At 44.9% G+C, this 23,830-nt stretch overlaps 1 protein-coding gene across 2 annotated transcripts; it reads right to left on the bottom strand.

The window, feature by feature from the left end:
• Positions 1-6: 6 nt before the first annotated feature.
• scap (SREBF chaperone) lies at positions 7-23,710 on the bottom strand. 2 transcript variants are annotated; one of them, XM_029505342.1, is made up of 23 exons: positions 23,530-23,710; positions 18,175-18,375; positions 15,200-15,320; positions 14,716-14,873; positions 13,012-13,232; positions 11,823-11,928; positions 11,538-11,710; positions 10,633-10,759; positions 9,261-9,373; positions 9,010-9,104; positions 8,693-8,791; positions 8,091-8,303; positions 7,618-8,003; positions 7,376-7,525; positions 4,990-5,191; positions 4,784-4,899; positions 3,855-4,401; positions 3,574-3,659; positions 3,398-3,480; positions 3,144-3,310; positions 2,812-2,892; positions 2,525-2,731; positions 7-2,342 (listed from the first exon to the last, which is right to left on the bottom strand). In XM_029505342.1, the coding sequence occupies exons 2-23, from the start codon at positions 18,294-18,296 to the stop codon at positions 2,097-2,099; spliced, it is 3,819 nt and encodes a 1,272-aa protein (XP_029361202.1). In that variant the 5' UTR covers positions 18,297-18,375; positions 23,530-23,710; the 3' UTR covers positions 7-2,096. The 2 variants fall into 2 exon arrangements, with proteins under 2 accessions (XP_029361202.1, XP_029361203.1); XM_029505343.1 differs by lacking the exon at positions 23,530-23,710 and having other exon boundaries at positions 13,012-13,223; positions 18,175-18,371.
• Between the last annotated feature and the right edge of the window lie 120 nt (positions 23,711-23,830).

Genomic DNA, 23,830 nt, shown 5'->3' on the forward strand with positions numbered 1-23,830 from the left:
CTGGTATCAAAGCCTCTTTATTTCAAAATTAGTACAAAGTCTTGCGTTTTTGTTTTGTGTTACAAAATAGGAAATAAGTTACCTCCACTACTACAGCCTGTGTAGATTGTAGCCAGCCAGGAGGGTGGGGGCTGCTGAGGTCTAAACCCTGAGAACAGATGATCACACCAGACTACGTTTCCACTTCGACAGACTCGAAGGACAAACGAGCTGAGTTCAGCTGCTGTGAAGTAAACTGAGTCAGTTCATCCATCTCCTAAAGAATCACCGCCAACCAGCTCAGAAACTTTGACCTTTTGGATGTTTAAAGACTGAAAAAGGTGCCAAGTACTCAATTGTTGCTCAGAACTAATAAGGTGGACTAAATGATTTAAAATGAGTTTTAGGTGAATGAAGTGATTCAGTTTAGCTTGTTGAACTGAATCAACCAGAAAGTGAAAAAAATTTTATTTCTCCAAAGAGTCAAAATTTAGTCATTTTTAAAATAAAATGTTTTTCAATGTTTTTGCATTTTAAAGGTTGTCAACTGCCGTTAGTAAGAAGAGACACGAAGCTAAAGCATGAGCACAGTTAAAGGTCAAAGGGTGTAAATACTGACTGGTGGTGGTTTTGGACCTGGAGTCTGGGCTGATCATGGTGTTGGTGTCAGACCGGACCAAGGCGTTTGGTTCCGTTACAGAAACTGTTCAAACATTCATAATGTTATTACATTTATTAATTACACAGCTCCTTCTGGTGGACTGAAGAGTGTCACCACCAATGGAACTCACTGAAAATCCCAATTTTCCTGATAAATATATTTGGAAGACGATTCATGATCGAAGGCGGTTTTATTTTTAATAAAGAAAAAAAAAACGGTGCTCATAATGTTTGCTGGCTGCTCTGTAGTCAGTTTGAAGGCATCACATTGAAAAACAATCACTATAAGCAGTTATCTCCTTCACACATAAAAAAAAACTGCTTATTGTCATCGTTTTTAATGAGTTTGACGTTTCCCCTGAAATAAATCAGACAGATCTACGTTATCATCATCCACTCATCAGCTGATGATGACCAACAACAGAGCAGGTCAACAAACATTCTGAGTCGGTTCTTCACGTCTTCACTGTCTGACAGCGCCGCACAAGTCTGCACCAACAACACGACAACAATCAGAAAACGCTCGCAAGGTCCGACTGGACATGATGTCCGAAATGGAAACTGTCAAAGTCGATCCAGTTAACTGTGTTTTTTTAAAGGTTTATTAAAAATACAGTGGCTCATGTAAACACGTCGCCATCAGTAACCCCACAGTCAGAGGCCAAGGCTGCCCCTTCAGCCCCCGGCCCCCCAACAACAAATACCCCACTGCGATGAATCATCATCTGATACCCAGAGCCCGACCAGGACAATCAGCCGCCACCTCGCGTTTCTCTCCACGTTAATAAAAGAGCCAGAATTAGAATTCATAAACAAACTGTTACTCAAAAATGTACCGCTAATAAATAATAGATTTATACATATAAAAACAGGTTTGTACAGTAATCACCGCCCTCAAGCACACACACACACACACTTTTTTTGCTCTCAGCAGTGTTTCACCATAAAAAGCGTCCAGATTCATTCATCTCTCACACACACACACACACACACACACACACACACACACACACACACACAGCTCACCGTTGCTGCATTCGTGCCAACGAGGCAGCAGGAATATTAAAAAATAAGGAGACAGTTTTATCTTCCTCTCTGGGCGGGTGGGGGTTGGGGTCACCGTGAAGCCCCACCCGTGTCAGCAGCATAGAGGGCAGAGCCACAAAAACAAACGTGCCTGCTCACACACACAGGAAAAAAAAAAAAAAAAAGCACAAACCGGTGAGAAACATCCAGCTTTTCTTGAATAAAGTTCATGACCCTCGTAAGCGTTGGGGGGGCGCAGCAGGTTGCACAGTGTTCAGCTTTTACATCCAGGCGTGACTTCAGAGCATCTCACTCTCATATAGAGTCTGAATTGAGAAGCCGGTCTAAGAATCAGGTCTCGTTCTGGAGTCAGAAACAACTACCAAAAAAAAATAAAACACGATGTTGTGACTGCGGCGCGGTCGACTCCATCAGTCCAGTTTCTCCAGCACTGACGGCACGTAGACCAAGCTGAGCTCGCTGCCGAAGTCGCAGACGATGGCGGCGTTGTCCAGCACCAGCAGCTGCCGGACTCCTTGGCCGTCGCTGCTCTGGCCCAGGTAGACCGTCTGCAGCAGGTCCCCAAAGTTCAGGTCCCAGAAGGAGACGCAGCCCTGGCCCCCCGTCACCAGGAGGGACTCAGAGATCACCCCAAGGCTGGCCCCACAGCCCACCTCCTGTTGAGGAAGAGGAAACATCATTACTGATGGGCACAGACGTCTGTCCGTCTCTTCTTCTCTAAAAGTTTTAAATGGTTTGTGGATTGAAGTCAGAACAAACATGGCTGCTTTTCTTTTTCAGTCAATGACCTGCACAGAGAAATAAATCAGCAGCTGGACAACAGAGGCGAAAACAGAACCTGCTGGATGGAGTAGAGTTTGATCCCCGTGCTGCGGTCCCAGATACAGATGAGGTCGTCCAGTCCGGAGCTGATGACGCAGGAGTTGGTGCAGACCAGCGAGGTGACGTCGCCACGGTGACCGTAAACGTGGCTGACCCGGCTCCCTGTCAGGACGTCCCACAGGCAGATGGCGCCATCCTGACCGCCACTCGCCAGAACCATCGTCTGAGGGAGGTCCAGAGAAAAGTGGAGCTAACAGGAAGCTGGGGGGGACAACAGGAAGGGCTTGGGGGGTAAATACTGACCTGGTCTATGTAGATGGCTGTGATCCCTCCAGAGTGACCCTGCAGGGTGAAGAGGCAGCACGAGTCCTCCAGACGATAAACCTGATGGAGCAGCACACTGAATTAAACTCTCCTGTTCTGGTCGTTGTGGCCGAAACAAAATAAAAGTTCATATCGGTGATTGACTTTGATCTGGCAACACTTTTTTCTAAAGCGTTTAAAGATCTTTTTTTAATTTTAAATGCATTAGCTGATCAAAAACAGTTTGGACTGTAGGGAGCCTGGAGGTTGGACACCACTGACCTCGGCATGAATGAAATGTGTGTGTTGTTGTAATAAAAGCAGTCTGTTACCCGGACTGTGTGGTCCTGGCTGCCGGTGACGACCCGCCCGGCGGCGGCCCGCAGCACCGTGATGGGCTTCTGGTGGGCGCACTGTATGGAGCGTGTGAGCTGGAGGCTGATCACGTCCTCACTGCTGTAACAGGGAGACGGGGGCATGCTGCCTCGGCCGGGGGGGCCTGCAGGAGGACAGATTCCATCAGGAATATTCATGTCTGACTTAAATTCAGTGGAATCGTCTGGGTTAATGAGATGTGCAGTCTCACCTCTGTACTGCAGCAGGCCCAGAGGTTTCTTTATCTCAACAGTGAAGAAGTCTAGAGACCCGTTCAGTCGAGCCGCCACGATCCTGAAGAGGAGGAGAAACATGAGACGGAGCTGCCCCCCTTGGACCCATCACAGAAAAGGTCAATTTCATCCCAGGTGCATTTGTGCGTCTAACCTGTTGTTAAGAAAAGCCAGAGCTGTGATCCCCGAGACGCCATCTTCGTTTCTGCAGCGCAGCGACCCCTCCACGGCGTCCCACAGCTGAAAACACAACAGACTCAGCTAGCAGATGGAAAGTTAAGATGAACACGATCATTTTTGCATTTTAATTTTATTATTAGTCATCTCTCTCCCACAGGAAAATATTTTTCTGTTTTTGGCAAGTAACCATCAAATCGGAGCCCCATCAGTGAAAAACATCAGGTTATTTGAATGTAAGCTGCTTCTGTTCCTCACCTCCAGTTTCCCGCTGCTCCTCCCCGCAGCTATCAGATTTCCTCTCAGCTCCATCGCCCAGACTGAGCTTTCCCAGTCTGCCGCCGCCTGCCCCCCCGCCGCAGAGGCCCTGTCCTGGATCAAGGGGCCAGCTGCATCCCCTAAGCTGGGGCTTCTTTGGAGTTTAGCTCCTGAGGGTGGCGAGGATGAGGCTGAGGAAGGGGCGGGGTATGCGGAGGGCGAGGGGGGCTCGTGCTCCATGTAGGCGCGCTCCACCAGACCGCCGAAGTCAAACCCACCCCTGGGTGGGGTGGAGAGGTGGGAGGGCGGCTGGCAGGTGAAGTTGGTGTCGATGAGCGGGGTGAGGTCGGGCTGGTCGGTGAACAGAGTGGGCCAGGGGAGAGCTGTGCGCCGCCTCACCGGGTAGGCCTCGTCCTCCGACAGGCTGTCGCGGCCGATGGCACAGTCGCAGCCCTCGGAGCCGAAACCTTCTGGCTCCGTGGCGCTGCTCATGCCGTCCCAGCCGTCCCGCTGCTCCCAGCAGCCACTGCTGCTGCTCCGCCTCAATCTGGAAGCAACAACAACAATAACAAAAAAAAAAAAAATCTCATATGACATGAACATCAGATAACGCTGACAGGTTTATTTTTTTTACATATAAAGTCCCACTCAGTTCAGATCTAAATGAAAAAACTCAACAAATATAATATCATCTGATTTATTTTAAAAATGAGAACAGATGACAACGGTCCAGTATGTGCTTCAGTTTTTGTCTTATGTCTCTTAATTTCTCCACCCTGTAGTTATATCGTTTGTCTTTCTGTAACGCTCTGAAACATCAGTATTCCTGAAAATATAAAAACCTATAAAACAATATGATGTGGAGGGAATCAGCAGCCAAAATGAGCTTTAGCGTTCCCTTTGGTTTGTACGATGACAGGCGCTCTCACCCGTGGTTTGGGATGACGGTCAGGCAGTCCCCAGTCTGGGCGTCCCAGACTCGGATCTGTCCGGCCAGGCAGCAGCTCGCCAGCAGCATGCCGTCACTGGCCAAACACTCGATATCCTGCGGGACAAAACAGGCCCCTCCGGTGAAACATTCACACAAGTGCACAACTGGACACAAAGCGGTGTGTTCTTGCTTTTCTGTTCTCACCATACTGTGGCCCCTCAGCAGCAGCGGAGAGATCTCGCTGATGGGGGGGGAGTAGCCGTAGTCGTCGCAGGGCAGGTCGCCTCGCCGCCGGCGCCCGTGAGCTACACCGTTCTGTCCGTAGTTACGTGGGCAGAGGACGCGGTAGAGGCAGAAGAGCAGCAGAACCAGGAGGACTCCGGCCGCCAGCCCCAGAGCCGCCACCCTGGATAGGGAAGAGGAGGAGGACAACCCTAACCTTTTAAACCAACATTCAGCATTGGAGCTAAAGAAAAGAGACTTTCGGATTCTGGTTGGAAACTGAACGCCGTCTCCGACTGTCCGGACTTTGGCTCTCCGTTCATTCGCCCTCATGATTTTTCGGGCCGTTCTCTCTGGTTGTGGTCGCGACTCCTCTTGCCTCTCTTTGGTTTTAACTAAAACTCTTCTAGGAAAAATAAACCTTCATACACATTTGAACTCGTTCTCTCTCACAGTGTTGCAACCCAGTTTATCACACCAACCTGATCTGTGTTTCAGGGTCAAAACCTGATTCGCTGCAGTGGTCATGACCCTGACCTCCAGCTGATAACCTTGGTATCTGCTGTTCAAGGCAAGGCAAAGAACTCCGCCTTCAACTTGGCGGTCATGGTGACAACAATCAGCACTTGCACAACGCTGATGTGGTGATAAATGTGTTAAAATCCTGCACTCAGATGAATTTCCTCCTGAAGTGAATACAGAATGTTCTGCTGGTTCACGAGCTTTTTACAGGAAATAACAATTAAATCAAAACTGAAACAGCAGTCACACTTTTTATTTTCCATTGTATTGTATTGCAGCTTTGCATTGTCTGAAGACGTTTTTATGTTTTGTTGTGACGTTGCTGAAATGTGCTACATAAATAAACTTTCCTAGCAATACCTGTCATTGAAACTAACAAGGACATGTTATGGTGCATTAACGGGCCAATCGGGCCGGACTGTGTCCACCTGAGGATGTTTGGCCTCAGCAACAAAAGAATAAAACTTGTTCAGCAGCTGATATTTATCTCCACAGGATTAACCCTCTTCCTCTCCTTTGTGAAGCCAAAGGTTGCTGGTGTTTTTAGAAGAAACCGGCCCGTCAGGCCGGTCCAGTCGGTGAGGCTTTGACGTCGCTGAAGCCCCTCCCCATTCCGTCTTAGTTGGTTCAGATAACACAAAAATCCCAACAATGACACTTCATGTCACCTCTGAGGCTGAACATATTGATGTTTAAAACCATGTTGAATTGAGAAAAACATTTTAGACTAAAAATGCAATCAAAGAAAAGAAATGCAAGTTTCCAACAAATTCTGTAGAAATGTAATGAAAGTAGAAAACTGGGGACAAATTAGGAACAAACGTCCTTGATAATGATGATAATGAGTCCTTCAGTCTGCGCTGGTTATAAACGTGACCTTGGACTATACTTGACTTTACTACTCCGGCTCCAGCTGTGGATCTGACTTCAATGTCCTCTGTGTTCTGTGCCTGGTGTCCCATCAATTCCAACAGTTCCCCGTCTCTAATCTTTACACTTTGGAAAGGAGGACTCCTGGTCCACTATAAACAGTTTAGCAAACCCTGAGCAACTTGTAACTGTCAATCCAAGGTCTTCTCTTATCGACTACCAACATCCACAGAAAGCCACAGCTGTTACTGGTGAGCCACCAGTAATTCCTTCCACAGGACTTTCACTGACCTTTGACCTGATGTCCCTCAATCACTTACAATCTTACAATCAGTTTGGCAACACCCTGCTGAGTCCTGACACCAAAGTCTCTGGCCTTTTTACAAACAATAAAACCAGGTTGTAAAGATACATTTTCAATTCAACATAGTTTTGATTTGATATTGTAACATCAGATTAGATAATTTATTGTCATTGTAAAAGCAAATAACTAATACGGAGGTGCAACTCAAGTTGTTGCATGAAAAGAGAATTCCATAATAGACTCAGAACAAACTATTCAAATTGAATGAGTTTATAACAGTTATAAAAACTGTGCCGACCCATCGCTACTTCGCTGCCACAGCAAACAGATCACTACAGAAGTGACATTTCAATGCCTGCCTTATGCAACTATTAGATTCATCCAGGACAAGAAGGTCTGCACCTCCTCCTGTTTGGAAAGCACCTTACAACCAAGTCAAGTAAATCATTCTCAAAAGGAGTTATCTCACGGCACTTTCCAAAGGGAGCAGAGAAGGAGAGCTGATAATAATACCAGCAACAATAACAACTGTGATACTGAAACACACAAACAAATCCTTTTCAGCAGGATTTGTTGGGAACTGGTGCAAACAAAAACGTCAGCTCGAAGGCAGTTTGACCTTCTTTGAAAGGTCACATCCAAAAACTTGTTTGTGTGTGTGTGAACACTAACTTGTAGAGAGTGAGGTCAGTCTGTAGATCTGCAGACACTTTGGGAACAGGTAGCGGAGGATGTCTCGTGTCCTGAGGGTGACGGGTCTCGATGGCCTCCTGGGGGCTCAGGTGAACAGTGACGGGGATGACAGGCAGGATGCTGATGTACCTGATGATGACACGGACATACAGGATATAAAGTCACATGACAGCGGCTTCCTGTTCAAAAGTGGCCGAACCACTTCGGAGTAGTTAACTCACCTCTTGGCTAAAGTGATGTTGTAGTAGCTGAAGAGTGAAGGCCAGTGCCGGAAGGACAGCCTCCTCCAGCCCTCCTCGTCCTCCGCCCCCCAGGTGATCTGAGGGACCGCAGGCGGGGCCTGGGGGAGGGGCCCTGACCTCCCTGAGCCATGGTGGCCCTGTGATTGGTTCTCGGGTAGAGGAGTTGGATCCGGAGCTGCGTGGATACTGAGGGTGCTGGTGGGATCTCCACCGCGGAAGACGGGGGCCACGGCCAGGTGAGGAGGCAGGCCAGCCCCTCCCGAGTCTCCCAGAGGGCTTTGCTCAGATACCTGTGCAGCCAGGTAGGTACGGATCCCGGCTGGGTCGGTATAGACGAGGATGCCGATCCAGATCACCGTGCCCGCCTGGAAATGGAGCAAATGAATGTTGATGATTAGATTGTGATTCATCTGAGGTGAGATTTCTAACCGGATTTGAAGCCGTCCTCTCACCATGATGATCCGCTGAGCCAGCCGCGTGCGAGCCAGGAAGTAGACCACGCGCAGCCTCTTGGGGAGCCTCAGGTTCCTGAAGGCCGGCGTCTGCAGGGTGATTGTGTGGGGGGAGGGTCGTGGCGGAGGGGGGACCTCCCGTGGACGCAGCGGGCCCGGTTTGGGAGGGGGCAATCCCGCCTCAGCGGGCAGGCGGCGGTTCAAGTCAGCCAGCTGGAGGCAAATAAAAAAGGTTTGGTCTTTTGTTTACACTCAGGCAGTGTAAACACTTTGTAAACACTTTGATCAGCGGTTCAACTGTGGGTGGAGTTTGATTCCTGCCAAAAACAGCAGCAGCTGATTTCCCTGATTTAACCTACTACCCACATTCCTCTGCCCTTATGGGATCCCTCTGTATCTTTCCCCAGGAGGGTCACTTTTTAAAAATGTCTCCAAGTCTCTGCATATTCAGAGTCAGCTAATTAAATATGTCACACAATTAAGACTCTTTTCTAGATAAAAACTGTGTAAAGCAGAATAACCAAAGAAAAGTTCTTCTCACGTTGTTGTTCTAGTGCTGATCTGAAGTTTCTATTGTGTGTATTCTTTGTGTGTGTTGTTACCTCCATGCGGCGGATGTCTATGGACAGGACTGTGGTGAAGAAGAACATCTGCAGGAAGAAGTCAGACACCAGCCCCACAACAGCAAACAAACAGAACTCCTGCAGAAACACAGAGAACAGGGGAGACTTCAGACAGCTGCACAAGCTAGCAGGCTAATCAGGTATTTGCATGGAGGCATGGCAACCAGCTAGACGTAGCAAACCCCAAACTTATCATAAAAGAAATTTTATAGACGCGTCAATAAAAATGAAGAGCCTTCTTTTTAATAGTTCAGTCGTGTCTCTTTATTTCCCATCGTTGTTTCTGGTGATGTTACCTGGATAGCTGGCACCAGAGTGAAATATCCAATCAGGATGATGCACAGTTCAGTGGCCATGTTCTTCATGATAGACCAGCTCTCATTGCTAAGGCCTGCAGGGCAACCATTAAAAAAAATGTTTATTATGTGTGCCAGTATCAACAGTACCATGCTCTGAAGATACAGGAAGCCAAGTTCACTAATATTTGACTGATAAAAAACAAAGACAAGGTGAGCTGAAAAAAAAAAAAAGCACACACTATCCTCACCCTGAGCGATGCGGAGTTTGACCTCGAGGTCAACAGGCGTGGAGACCACAGACTTGGTGAGGACCAGCACGTTCTCCAGGCCGATCACCACCACCAGGTAAGGAAATATCTCCCTGCAGAGAGCAGACAGCTTCAAACCTAAACTCAACTGCACAGCTGAGCTCATTTTAAGTAATCTTCCTTTCTGTCTCATTTGTTGTTGTTTTTTCACTGCCTCCAATTGTGCAGATAATTTTTCAATGAACTCAAAAGGTCGAGTGAACTTTCTCTTTTCTTTGAATAAAACAATGGCTGCTCAGTTCAGATGATGAATATGAGCTATGTGGCCTGAACCAGAGCAGAAGATTCATGAATATTGTGATAATTATGAATTCATCTGTGGTAACCGCGTGCTGGGAAAGTGGCTGTGATGAGGTGTAGAGAGATTAGTCAGAGGAGAGATAAGCTCGTGCTTTAAAAGTGAGTGTATAACTGGGTCAGAGAGGAGTCGGCAGCTCTGCAGGTTACATCAGATGCACTCAGTAACACACACACACACTTTTATACAAACACGTGTGGACTTGTGTGGATCTCAGTCAATGGTTAAACAGTTTGCCGTTATCACGCCACGATGTCTGCTTTCCAGTAGTCCTAAATGATTGGACGACCATCAAATGTCAACACAGTTATGTCCCCACCCCCCTTGTACAGCCCCTCTCACATCCACACCGCACTCACTGACTTTTTGTCAAATTGCTGTACACATTGACGCAAATGGAATTAAGTCGATGCAAAGGGAATGTGCTTGTGTGTGTGTCTATGTCCTGGCCTGTCTGTGAATGAGATAAGAGGTAAAACACTGACCACCTATTGGGGCTGTAAATATTAACAGGATACATTTGAATGCCAACTAAATAGTACACAGTGGTGTCGACATAGAAGCGTCAGAAACCTTTACAGGAAACTGCATTGTCACGGTGGCTTCACCATCTAAAACACGGCATAACAAGCACGTCAAATATAATTAAAAATAGCAGTCATGGCATGCAAAATAAAAATAAAAAACAATGTGCAGCGGTAGTCATGAGCTGACACAAAAGCCTAAAAATATCAAGTCTGAGTCACCAAAGTCACCGTGCAAGCCACGCTGCTGACAAGGAAGATAAGTTCAGACGTTACACCTAACTACACATCATCTCTCTCACTCTCACTGATTTCTTTGTGTTTTTAAGATGGGAAGCAAAAAATAATGATCAATCTAACAAGCCAACTTTCAGTATTTTTCAGCTGCTTCAAAGGTTTTACAGCTGACAGTCTAAGAAACTCATGAACAACCGGGACTTCAAATTTCTCAAGTTATGGACCAAAATGTGGGAACAGTGTGGAGTCCTACCCTCCGTTGAGTGTTGGTGTGAGTCCAAACAGTGTGCACAGTCCCACAGACATGAGCAGAGAGCTGAGGACGGTGACCACAGCAGCCAGAGCCAGGCCCCACTTCGACTTCACCATGTCAATTTTACCTGCAGGAAGCAAAGGAGCCACATGGTGAGCAAGACAATGTGATTCTACGTACATTACTGTTGAATTAACTACAGGAAGAATCACAACACTGTCTTTTTTACCACAAACACATAAAGGCCCAATGATCTCCCACTAAGCTGGACATCCTTGGACTCTTTATTTGTTGAAAGAGCAACTAAAACCCATCTTTTAGGCAGAAAGGGACACTTCTCTTTATATTTTATTTGTTAGTTTGTTTTCAACTCTTCATTTTGTGAATACACTTTACTTTGCTATGTGACCATTCATTATTAAATATTTTAACAAATCCTGCATCCACCAAAAAGTCTGAGAATATTTTGCATTCTGATTTAAATCCGATAATCTCTGCATTGCAAACAAAGTCGAGCTAAACAATGGTCTTTACAGCCGATTAACATGAGGGGATTGTGATTTATATCTGTGGAGGGGGGAAAGGAGAGAAAGTTTTGTTTTTGCTATTTTAGAAAGTTACAAATGTCCTGAAGTTGGTGCCAAATGTAAATTGACTAATCAGCTTTACTGTGAATGTGAATTTTGTGGACTTGCGTGTGTGGCAGGCTGCATTCTTGCAGCGGAGTACAATGTTCCAGTGTGAGGATTATCCCTGCACCAGACTGGATCAACCTTGGCACACTAACACACATGGACGCACAAAAGGTGCAGCGGAGCCGGCCTTTGATGAGTTGGAGAAAGAAGAAAGAGAGTAATAGGCAAAGAGTGGAAGAGGTGGAAGAGCAAAATGAGATCTGGACTGACGTGTGGAGAAGTAGATGTAGGCAAAGAGGATGATGTATGTGGTGACGAGGGGGATGAGCTCAGCGATGCCGATCTCCTCCTTGAAGTGGACGTGAACCATGTGGTCATCTCTGAGGCTGCAGTTGGCTGACGGGTGGAGCTGCTTCAGACGCGCCCGCAGGCTGCCCAGGAACCTGGACGCACAGCCGACCAATCAGACTTCATTTCTATTGCACTTTTTATTTTATTCTCTTTTCATTCAAATAAAAATATTAAAACTGAACTTTTGTTGCGTGCGTAACTCACCTGGCATCGTAGCTGGACAACACTACAGTGATTGTGTATGTCACCACCCTCTTCCTGTTGTAATGACTGACGCCGGTGTACTTCCCAGGGACGCCAAACAATAAGTCTGAAACACACAAACACAACTGGTTACCAACTGACCACAACATTTTTTGCTTTTCATCAGCAGCCGTTCCTGCAGTGGCTCCTGTTGGGGAGTGACCTTAATGTGTTTAATTTTCTTTAATTTTATATTTACAAAAACCTTAAATCCAGCTGTTGGAGGACACACTTGCCGGCTGCTTGTGAGTGAACCTTCAAACTGGTTGCACCAGCTGTGACGGAACAGGAGAGCGTCCCTGAGGTGGTTATAGCTTGGACTTATCTACTTTTGGTACTTTTGGTACATTTTTGCTCTGACATCAGGTAAACTGTAAAAACAATGTGTGTGTGTGTTCACACCCACACCCAAAAAAAAAAAACCTCAGTATGACTCACACTGGGCACCCTGTTGAGGTTTTGCTGTACTCTGTTGCTTTCCCATGGCAATGTGATGGCCCTGACTGGCCCTCCATCAGCTCAGTGCGAACAAGAGCACCGGCCTGACAGTATCTGGCAGCCCGGCTCCAGAATAAGCCTCCCACATCTAAATCACTGTGGGGTGGGGGCGGAGGGCAAAAATGCTGAGCTGGCTTTGTGCAGCCACGGACATGGACTTGGTTCAGTGTGTCAGTGGGTAAAGTTTTTAAGGGACTTCAATAAGTTCCCAAGGAATCAACCTGCATGTTCTCCGTTAACATGAAAACCTCGTAGTTTGCTGATACCACTATTCTGTCATCTCTGTTTTTTACAATAACTCTCTTCCAGTTCTGGCCAGTTCAGGCCAGATTTTTATTTTTATTTTGGGGTGGGGTGGGGGGACTTCTGGCACAAGACAGAAAGAAAGCCGCAGAATTTCTAGAAATTAAAAATAAGAATAAAAATAAAAATAATAAGAACACTTGAATTGGACAGTGAAAGAAATGCACCTTTATATTTATTTATTTATTTATTTTTAAATGGAAGCACAAAAACATCAACTTCACTTTTCTGAAATTCAATTCATTATTGACTGTGGTTGTTTTTGAGAAAAAGAAATCACATTGAATCAATATCCCAGAATGCTTTGTTTTGTGCATTAGCATGCGCGCAGACTCGTGTTCGTCCGTACCTCGTAGTGTGGCCGAGGTGTGCAGGCCTTTGGGCTCATGTTTCTGGATGGTCTTGAGGAGGTCGGGGTCCGAGTCAAACAGCTCTCGCTGGTTCTGCCAGTAGTTGCCAGGAGAGACAAGCAGGCAGCCGTGCTCTGGAAGCACCGACTGCATCCGCCGTAACCCTGGAAACAGGCCCGTCACCTGGAGACACAACGATTCCAGACTGCGACTCCCGGAGCTGAGAGGGGAGACACACGGGGGAGACGGAGGTGAGAATGAGTTGTTATCAACAGAGCTCACAGATAGCAAAAGTAATTATCGCCTGAGCATGAGGCAACGTTGCTAATTAAGTTTCAATTTTAATTCGGGCTGCACAATTTATCGAAATAGCAACATAACCTGTGAGATGTTTGGTTGGGACATTCCCAGCCCCCACCATAACATTCAACACAAAAGCATCACATACCCAGATTCCACATTTAGAAATGGAGGGTTTATATTTATAGAAGACAAAAATGACCATTTCAATTGACTTTCTAAAGCACAGTTTAATGATAATTTCACAGGAAGTAGCAAAATAGTAATCTGAGATTCTTTCACAGCTCGGTGCAGAACAGAGCAGCTGCTGCACACCACGTGCTCAACAGAGTCACGGACCTTTAGGATTTACAATATTTACAGTCAATATTTGCTGGAAGTCCACTTTTCTTTCTAATAACTCAAGGTCATGGATGTTTTCCTTTTTTTCTTCTCCTCACACACAAAACAGTTGTGGGTTCATGGGTTCACTCGTGATGGAGGACAGACACCAATTGGTCTTCAGAAACAATTTATTTTATGTCTCCAATAATGGTAATTAATGAATTTGATAATTAACTTATTTTATATTCTTTTCGCAGATTTTCTGCATGAACAGTAGATTAAAACGCAAAATTATATCAGCAGATTATTGTCATAACATAAAAACAAACTCACATCTCTTTTAATGTTGACAAACCAAATGAAAATGGCACTGGGATCAGTATATAAATGAGACGACAACAAAAAAAAGCAGCTGAGATGGATAGAGACAGAGAAAGTGGAGTTGTTTGCAGGAAATTAATCAAACATAGATTGATTTGTATCATTAATTTTTTTTGTCTTTACACAACTTAGGAACTCAGACTCTGAAAATACAATGTCACGGGAGCTCTCGGTCTTACTGTGTATCCGATATCACTGGCTTATCTTTGCAACATACACTTACAATTAAAACACAAAGAAAAAAGAGGAAAAAAAAGATTCCAAATAAATGTGACACATTAAGGCAAAATCAAGTATTCAGAAACAGACTCATCTGGGTTATGGATGAAAATTTTGTTGAGCCTTCAGCTTGACAATGCAGGATTTTAAATATATTTAAATATGTCACCGAGGAGGTAAAACTGAGCACATTTACAGGGTATTTTCTGGAATTTTGTACAATCATGATGTATTAACCTAGAATTTCCACTGACTTACTAATTGCCTCTAATATTTTTTTATATAGAAAACATAAGATTTGAATATGTAGTTTTTACAAATAAATAAATCAGTGATAAGATGAATTAGTCACAAAACTTTTTTTTTTTTTTTTCCACTTGTACATATCCCTTATACTTAAAGTGGATTCTGTTGATAAACTGATGAGCTCAGTCATTCCATCTACCACTGTGTGTGTGTGTGTGTGTGTGTGTACACACCTGTCAGAGTGGACATGGTTACGGATCTCCTCCAGCAGGCTAAAGACTCGGCCCAAAGGTGAGCGAAACACGTCCACCGGCACCAGGCTGCTGTCCCACGGAGACACCGCTGCCTTGACCAAGACCTGCTGGATGTAGGCCACCGGAGGGCCGCGGTACTGCAGCATGCCAACAGACACACAACATTGTTCAATTACTATTTTTATTGTGCAATGTCGTCCTGCCTCAAAAATACAGCTGTTAGCTAAATGAGCTGCTCCTTCCTTTTCACCTTCAGCTTCCATTCTCTATGAGCCACCATCTCTAAAGTGAGACTTGTCTGCACCTGAAACAGTTTTAGACTCTCAGACTGAGGCCAATTTTTCGTCAGATGTCAGGATGAAAATTTTAGGATCAGAATCAGGATTCAAGTTGTCAAAAAAAAATTGTCAGCAAAAATAACTGGGATGTGTGTTAATGTGCACATCATTTTCTCTCATCCTACCCAGTCTGGCCGTTCTCCGAGGTCTCCATGGGGCTCATGGGAAGGGACGCTGTAGTCTCGCACCCCTGTGGTGAACTCCACAGGACCCGTCCCAGGGAGGGGAAGCCTCAATAACGGATAGCTGGAGGGGAGGGGGCAGAGTAAAACAGAGCAAAAAAAATTTTACATTGAAGGGTGACACTGATTGAGAGTGTTGGTCTGTTTTGTTTTTTTTTTTTTAAACTGCTGTGTACATTCATGACGTTTCATACCTAAATTAATATATTACACATTACAGCCTCAAAATATGAGGCATAGAAGAACAAAGGACATCTGAAGCTTGGAGCAAAAATAGATGCTTTTCAATAAAAACTAATATTGTGCATATTAACTTTTATGAGGGACTATCAATGTCAAATAAAAATGAATGCTTGTATTCAAAGAAATAAGGAGAAATACCTGACACACTAGCTACTGCTTGGTTATACAATGATGTGGGAGGTGGGTGTTTCAGATTGAGCAATCACTGCTACGTATGTGGTTTGCAACATATCTGAGAACTTGAAACTGGAGCCTCCGGCTTTTCTTGCCACATCGAGTGCTACCTGGAGAGAGGCCCGCTGTGACTTTCTCCTGGAAATGGGCAGGTCTTCATTGTAACAAGTTAAGCACTTGTGCCCTTACAACCTTTTGTGCACTTGTGTGATTCATACACGGTGTTCCCACGCTTCTGGGTGCTGACTGAACAAGTATAACTCCATTGCAGATTAACAAAAACATAGATTATTCCAGACAAAACCAACAATGGGAGAGAAAACTTTTAGCGCTCAAGCATCACTAAGCCCACAGGTCAGACTGAAACTATCGAGGTATGACTCCATACTGGCCTTTATAGCCGGCATTCGAGATGGGACAGAGAACCTCAAGAAAAGCTGAGGGAGACAAGTCAAAGAGAGAGCAGCATGAACGGTCCGCCGACAGTCCGCTGCAGGGTGCTGTGGGAAAACCAAGCAAGGTTTTCCACCGTGTACAACTTTTGGAGCAATCCAACATGACATCATCTGGCAAGGCACCATCTTGTCCAAAAGAAAAACATGGTGCTTTGAATCAGTTACACAAACTCACATTGTACCACTGAGGTACAATAGTTAAATTACCAGGAAAAACTTGGGTGACAAAAATCCCAAGTAGTTTGGGCACACCTGGGAATTTTAGGGAATTTTAGGAGACTAAGACCATAAACTCATCAGGAAAATGTGCAACGAAAACGAGTAACATCAGAAAGGAAAAGATGGTGATGCAAACTGAAAACCCTTCATGAATCAGACCAGGTGGTCTACAGCAGTTTCAAAGAACCACACCTTGTTGACCCGTGTGTCGACCCATTCAGGCTTTGACGAATAACAGACATCTGGCATCCACCAGGAAGTGACATGACAAAACAATGGGAGAGATATTGGAGCTCTTTGTGCCCCCCCCAAGAGGAGCCAGCTTTAGGTTGTCTGTTTGTTGTCTGTTGTCAGTGGCAGCAGTAAATGACCAAACCTGGAAACTGCATTGGTCCACTTACATCACAGCACAGAGAGTGGACACTGACAAAAAAGAGCTTTTGTGTATTGTGTGATGTGACAGTGAATTAATCCCTGAACTGGGGAGGAGGGGGGGGGTCACTGGGTGTAGCACGAAAACAAAACGGTGTGGATGAATTTATGCAGATAAAGATGATAGTGAAATGATCGAGTATTTGTACACAGCAGTCATTGGTGTTGATCAATAACTTTATCAGGGCACAGTGTGACATTACTGATTTCCCTTTTGGAAATTTGCTGGTCATTGTTTGGATAGAAAACTACTTTCCCTTTGCTTTTCTCTTCCTCCCACCGCCTCACCCTCTCCTCCAAGGTCACTGTACCGCCACAAAGGCTTCTTTTGTGCAGCGCCAGCCCCCCTCCTGACGGACAGATGGAGGGACAGGCCTCCCATTCTCACAGGGCCATTTTCTCACAGCCCTTTGCTCCTGCCTTTGACATCCCTGCTCTCCGGCTCTTTTCTTTCACATCGCCCTTCAGGTGGCGGTGGCTCACCCGCTTGTCCTGCGTCCCCGCTGTACAATACTCTGAGAACGGCACGCAGCAGGTGCACCAATGTGCTTCACAGCCAGGCCAACTCTCCGACCTCTGTTCTCTCTTTTGACCGGCGGTCTAGCGAGAGTGGATGTGTGCGTGTTTGGAAAGTGTTTGTGTGCTGGGTTCGGCAGGGGGGCTGTTGTGTGAGTGCAGATGGTCAGTTCAAATAAGTTGAGCCTGACCGCAAAACTTTCTACGATTCAAAAAGTGGCTCTAAAGCTGCAGTCACACCAGTTTCAGCAGATTTCTTGGTGCCAGATTATGCTACAATAGGAAAAGACGCTTGCTTGAATAACAGTGACACTTGAAAGAGAAGCTTTCTTTTGAAAGTGGGGATAATTTGCACATTTTTAGGCTTTCCTCGGGGATATTCAGTGTGTTGTGAACAGAAAAAAAATGCTAATTCTTACAAACAAACTGAGGAGAAAAATAAAGCTTTAGTGAGTAGGTCACCTCTGCATAGGTGGCCATTCCGGATGTGAATGTTTTCTACTAAAATTAGGTCTTCCTGGATCTGCCATACCTGATACTAAGAGACCATATGATCATTCTGTTCAAACTGAGGACACACAACGAGGTGTCATTGAACTTAGAGACACACAGACACAGTGTAGAAAGAGTGAGCTGCTGTGCAAACTGATAAAGCGTCTCATCTCAGGTGGGTTGTGTGATGGTGGATTGTAAAACTTTGTAGCCTCAGCTCACTGAGAGATGTTACAGCAGAAAAAGGGAAAAAATATCAGTGTGCTCAGTCCAGCCTGGATATTTATGCACTTCTGATTAAGTCGCAGAGAAACTTTGTTAGTTTTTAATCATGACTAAAATCCACATTTTGAGAAACACAAACACAAAGCCTCAGATGCCACCTACCAGCAGGTGAGGATGCTGGCGGAGGTGAAGAGGATTATGGGTACTGGGTAGGAGGCACACAGCAGCCCGTGGCGGTAGAAGGCTGCCGAGATCTTCTCTCTTAGCTGCTCTCGCAGCGTCATCCTGGTGGGCGGGGTCAACTTCCAGCCATCAGGAAGCACTGGGCGGCGGAGGGTGGTGCGCCGCGGGGCATCCAGGGACCTGGAGTGAGACAACACATTGAACCAAACATCACATACAAATGGGCAGCAAGCGAGCTGGCGTAATGTTGTGTTCTTACAGTGACTGAAAAAATAATGATTTCTTTGTATTTATCTTAAATTTAAGTCTAATAATTTTTTTAAGAGATATTTTTTGATGGTCATTAAATTCAGCAATCAATAAATTAAAGAAGTATCAATCAATAGCTGAAACAGAAAATTTTTCTGCAACTGTTCACAGTCACTCTGATCACAATCCATTTATTTCAAGTGTCATTTATCTTGATCTGCAATAAAAACATACAATGACCCACAACATTGTTGTGCCCTGAAGCATAATAAGCATTACAGTGCTACAGAGATGTCCTGGTCTGCAGAGGGGAACAGTGTTTATGGAAAAAAAAATAAATAAAAACTCCTTTTTTTGCTCTTGGAAACAAAATGAAAAAACAATTAAAAGCCAAATAAATTTAGAATTGCCAAAATAATCAAAATCTGTGCATCTGCATAATGTGCAGCCCTACTTTTGATTATTTGAAAGAGCAGATGTTTTAAATGAACATCCAATAAAAAAAAAAAAAAAGAACGCTGGCCTTTAATAGATGTCATTTTTGCAACAGCCACGAAGAGAAACACAGACGCCGCTCTGTCCTAAAACACCCAATTAGCTGCACACGCTGAGCTTTGGTACACGTGTTGTCAAATACAGAGCATAAATGTGTGTTTTTCCTTCAGCTCATACGGAGGGTCACGTGATAGTCAGCACTTAAAACACACAGTTCATTCACTAGTCAGGAAGGTGTGGATACATTCCTCTTGCTAGAAAACATGTAACTCTGGCTGAGCAGCCAGAGCTGTTAAACCGATGTACAAGACTGCAATCGCACCTGGACAAAAAGGAATAAAACCCAGATAAAGGCCTTTTTTCAGAGGACAATGGGTAGACTCTACTTTAATTCAGGTGGAAAGACAAGAAGGAAGAGCAGCAAAAGGAAGAAGACCAAAGAATTTCCTTGTGCTGAAATCCTTTGTTTTTTATTGAATAAAGCAGCCAACTTCAACACTGAACGCGTAATTCAGTAACATGAGTATTTACACAGCTAGTAGGAACTGAAGAAACCAGATGCTACAAGGATATTAATTTTAAATGAGGATGCCCGGAAGTAAAGCTAATAACACTTGTCCCATTTCCTCATCAACAGGAACACCTGAGTGACAACAGTCCCCTACAGTCACAATTTAAATACTAAGAGACCATGGTCCATTCAGGGATGTACTAATTCCTGATGGGTCAACACCAAACCAAACCCATATGTCATCACCCCTCAAGGTATTGCAGACACCACTTAGATCAGCTTTCAAATGATCTTTGATTTTAGCTCCCTCTGTGCTACATTAGCTCGTCTTCTGGCAAAATTTATCAGAGTTTAATGGCAACTGATGTGGAACACCCACATACACAAATGTCATTAGTCATTAGAGTCATTAGAGGCAGGGTTGATCATCATCACTTCATAAAAACCCAGGGTCCATCCATCCAACATAAACAGCCGTTATGTTAATGTTCACATTTCACAGTCACCAGTGAACCTAATGATGATGTCTTTGGGGTATGAGAGGAAGCTGGAGAACCTGGAGGGAACCAACGCCGCCAAATGAGAAAATGCCAATTTCAAATAAAAAGTCATCACTAGAGATAAGCACAAATATTCAAATATTTTGAGCTGGAACTGATTATCAATATATCCACCTATTGTCCAAAGGAGAATGATTTATTGAATATTTATTACTATCTGGGAAATGTACACAAAATCAGACCTGTAAAAACACAATTTATGTTGGTTTTTAATTCTTAAAATGAATAAATGCAAATGTATTTCTAATAATTTCATGTGAGCACAAGCAGAAGAAATGTGTCAAGCCTTTGCCCCATGGGTGGTACACCTCCCTTCAACAGAGTCGACTCGGTTTCTCATCGACCTGCCGGCTCAATCTCGGCTTGTCTCTGTGTTTGCTCAGCACAGGTTCGGCTCTGTCCATCCTGTTTTCATAGTTCCACGCTGCTCTGTTACAATATTTAACTAGTGGCCCCAGCAAATATATGAATAGCCTGAGCTTATTGCATCATGTGCATATGTGCAGCACTGTATAGCTTGTTCACAACATCAAAACACAATATCCCAGTTCTGCCATTCCACCTTTTACCACACTGGGTCCACCACACAAGCCAGGCACACTCTGGAGACCGTACCTGCTAATGGGCGACCAGGTTATCTCTCTGGCTTGCGTCCGTTTGTGTCCAGGTTTTTTTAGCTTAAGTGACGCCTTGTGGTTAATGCAGTGACTCTTTCTTGATTCAGGCAGAGTGTGTGGCTGCTCGCCTCGGCCCCCTGGGAGCCACGGAAACATTCCCCGGGAGGAATTCTCCTGAAGAGTCCCTTGATCTGCTGTTATAAATACACTATACTGTAAACACAGCAATGTCCCAGCAAGCTTGCACAATGGGTTGTGTAGAGGTCAAAAGAGAGCTCTGAAGTGAAGCCTCTCTGCTTTCGAGTCTCTGACACGTTCTGATCCTGTTCGGTGTCTCGCAAGGGGAACATTTCAGCAAATTCCTCCATTTCTCAGCTGTCTGTCCAGTTCGCTGCATGCTGTGGAGTTATGTGGGTGTAGCAGCGAGGACTGAATAGGCAAAGGCTCAGCAACATCTCCGTCAGTGAACTAATCCGGGATTTAGCCGATCGGAAACTCAACAAGCAGGGCTCAGGGCCTATGGCCACCCCTCCTCTGCTTCCCTTCTTCTCTAGTCACAGCCCATCCAGCAGTGTAATACAGACTTTGTGGCATACTGGAAGATTCACATCCCATAAGCATGTAAATAATGGAGGCAGGCTTTAAAACCAAATGTTCTCATCCTGGGCAGAAAGTTAATACCCGCTGCTGTTGGACTGCTGGTAAACTTCAGTCACTTTGGCAGGTGACCAGCAATTGTTTGAAAATCCTATTCTGTCTGGTGTTGATCGGGCTACTCCAGCTACTATGGCCGAGGGAAAAAAAAATACCATCCGACTAAAATCCAGCAAACCTTAAATAACTGTTCGTGACAAGCCCATGGAAAGCGTGTCAGTTCAAGAAGCCCTTGTATTCCCACATATGTGCTAGGCAACTAACAATCTAACAAAGAACAGTCTATATAGCTCCCACGTGAGAAGCCAGCACACTTCTCAAAACAAAAACACAGCTATGGACATGACAGAGGCACAGTGTTTCACATTGCAATCGCAAATTCAGTTAGGCAGATCATTGTGGGTCTCTGCAGATTAATTGGGTGGCTTGCAGATTAAAATAGATTTAAAAAGCCACATGCCAACAGTATTACTGTGAGTAAAGTAGTTCCAAACTTTATCAAAGGCATTTCACTACTAACTTGCACATTCAAACTCACACTTGCTATGAAAGATTTGGTGAACATCTTACCTCTTCTCAACACTTCCTAAAATGCCCATCTTGAAGGCATCGCTGGGGTTTACCGACTCCAGTGACATGATAAGCATCTGCCTGTTTCATGCAATATATTTACACACTTTTGTCTATATCCACATGTGAACACCAAATAACCACAAACATTCCAGAAAGCTTCAGGCTCCATTGGCTCCCCCGAAGATGACCGTTTTCTGTGACATGATTGCATAACGCTGAAGCGTTCTCCTCTGATCAGAGAAGCCCATCAGTTTGCACTCGACAGGGATGAGCAAATTACTGCACCACAGCCTTTTACAACCAGAGCTGATGGTAAAAAAAGGAACTGCCCTGTCAATCAGTAACCATACTGTAACAGGTTGAGATGTGCAACAAACTCTTCAATTTCCTTTTCAAATAAAACTCTTCTGAGAAAGATGATGAGATTGGGGCAGCTGGAGTTTATTGTCCACATGTTGGTGTCACAGATTTCAAACACTCGTACAGTTTCGCAAGTCTTTTTTTTTTTTTTCTTTTTCCCTGTCACATGTAACTGCCTTTACAGTCTTGAGCCCAACTATCCAAAATGGTGAAATAGCTATCACAACACAATGAAACCAAGGCTGGTGGGGCTGATGCAACCATGTGGCAACATAAACTGCCAGGAAAAACTGTAGCCCTAAACCAGGGGCCAAGGAAGCCCCAGGGTCCCAAACAAGGCTTTGGGATGCTCCTAACTAATTCATGTGTGATTTGAGCTTTAAAAAGTGGGTGAGAATTGTGTTACAGAACAAACCATCCAGGCTTACGCATTATCGGAAATTCAGTAAGTGTACATTATGTAGCCCAAAAAATGTTTGTAACTGAATCTCTTTCCAATGTACCTGCTGTCAGACTTGTTACAAATATCTATAAGGAGGTCCTCAACTTTCGCAACACCAATCTCATGCAAACCTTCTTGTTAATATTATCCGAGATAAGATGTTAATATCACAGATTTCCACATCTGTAAATAAATTTTATTTAACAGTACAACCTGACGACAAACACACCAATCCTTGTGTGCTAACGTTAGCTCAACAGCCTGATCTTTTTCACAACGCATTAAAAAAAATAGGAAGCCAAATATCAAAAATATTTTACAATTTCTCGTGTTTACCGTGTTAACACAACCAAGCATCCCGTTTCTACAAACTGTTACAGCCTGCGTTAGCCTCAAGCTAAATGCTAACAAGGCTAGCAAGCGGCTAGCTATAAGAGAACCCAGTGAACCCGAGTCCCGAATGAATTTCACGACATAAATCAGCCAGGAAAGTTTTTGATGAAGACAAATATAGTTGTAAATTTCATAAGGAGCTTACGTTACCAACACCTGACTTACATGGCTGTCACGGTGAACGTGTGGGAGTAGTTTGAAGCTAACGCTAACAACGCAGCCCCAAAAACAAACATACATAAATACATAAAAACAAATTAGCGCTAAAATTAGCTTGAGTTCAACTGTGAAGTTCGGGACCTTCAGGTCTTCACAAAACCCGAATTTGTGTGTTTGTGAGCTCATGGTGCTGTGACAGTCATCATGGAGGGGATTACACCTTCCTGCAGCTCCCATGCTTTCCACCATCGGAAAGCTAACTTATCACGTCGCTAATTTGCTAACGCTAGCTGTTTAAAGCGCGAGTGTTCGCCTACTTGCCTTCACAAAGTTCGGAAATCCTCAAGTGCAGCTCTTTCCTGGATCCTCCCGAGCAAACCGACGAGCGACCACCCGGTTCTTCCCGTTTCGGCTACCTCGCATTCCCCGGACCTGACGCTGACATGCAAGGTGCAGCGTTTCCAAACTGCCGGTTGTCAAGTCCGGTCTCGACCTCTGCACTTCGACCTCTGACCCCGGCAGCCGGAAGAGCGGAGTGGAGGCGCCCTCTAGCGTGGGCTCACGCGTGGCTACAGGTGAGTGGCTTCCGTTGACGTGACCAGGAGACACTTGGACGGCCTCC

The sequence above is a fragment of the Echeneis naucrates genome, chromosome 6 (genome assembly GCF_900963305.1).
Source record: "Echeneis naucrates chromosome 6, fEcheNa1.1, whole genome shotgun sequence".
NCBI classification, from domain to species: Eukaryota; Metazoa; Chordata; class Actinopteri; order Carangiformes; family Echeneidae; genus Echeneis; species Echeneis naucrates.

Coding starts and splice junctions, on each gene's coding strand:
- scap (XM_029505342.1), bottom strand. CDS start 18,296: ATGACGCTGCGAGAGCAGCTAAGAGAGAAGATCTCGGCAGCCTTCTAC. Junction 15,321..18,174: donor GCCAGCATCCTCACCTGCTG/GTAGGTGGCATC, acceptor CCTCCCCTCCAG/CTATCCGTTATTGAGGCTTC. Junction 10,760..11,537: donor CTACATCTACTTCTCCACAC/GTCAGTCCAGAT, acceptor TGCTTCCTGCAG/GTAAAATTGACATGGTGAAG.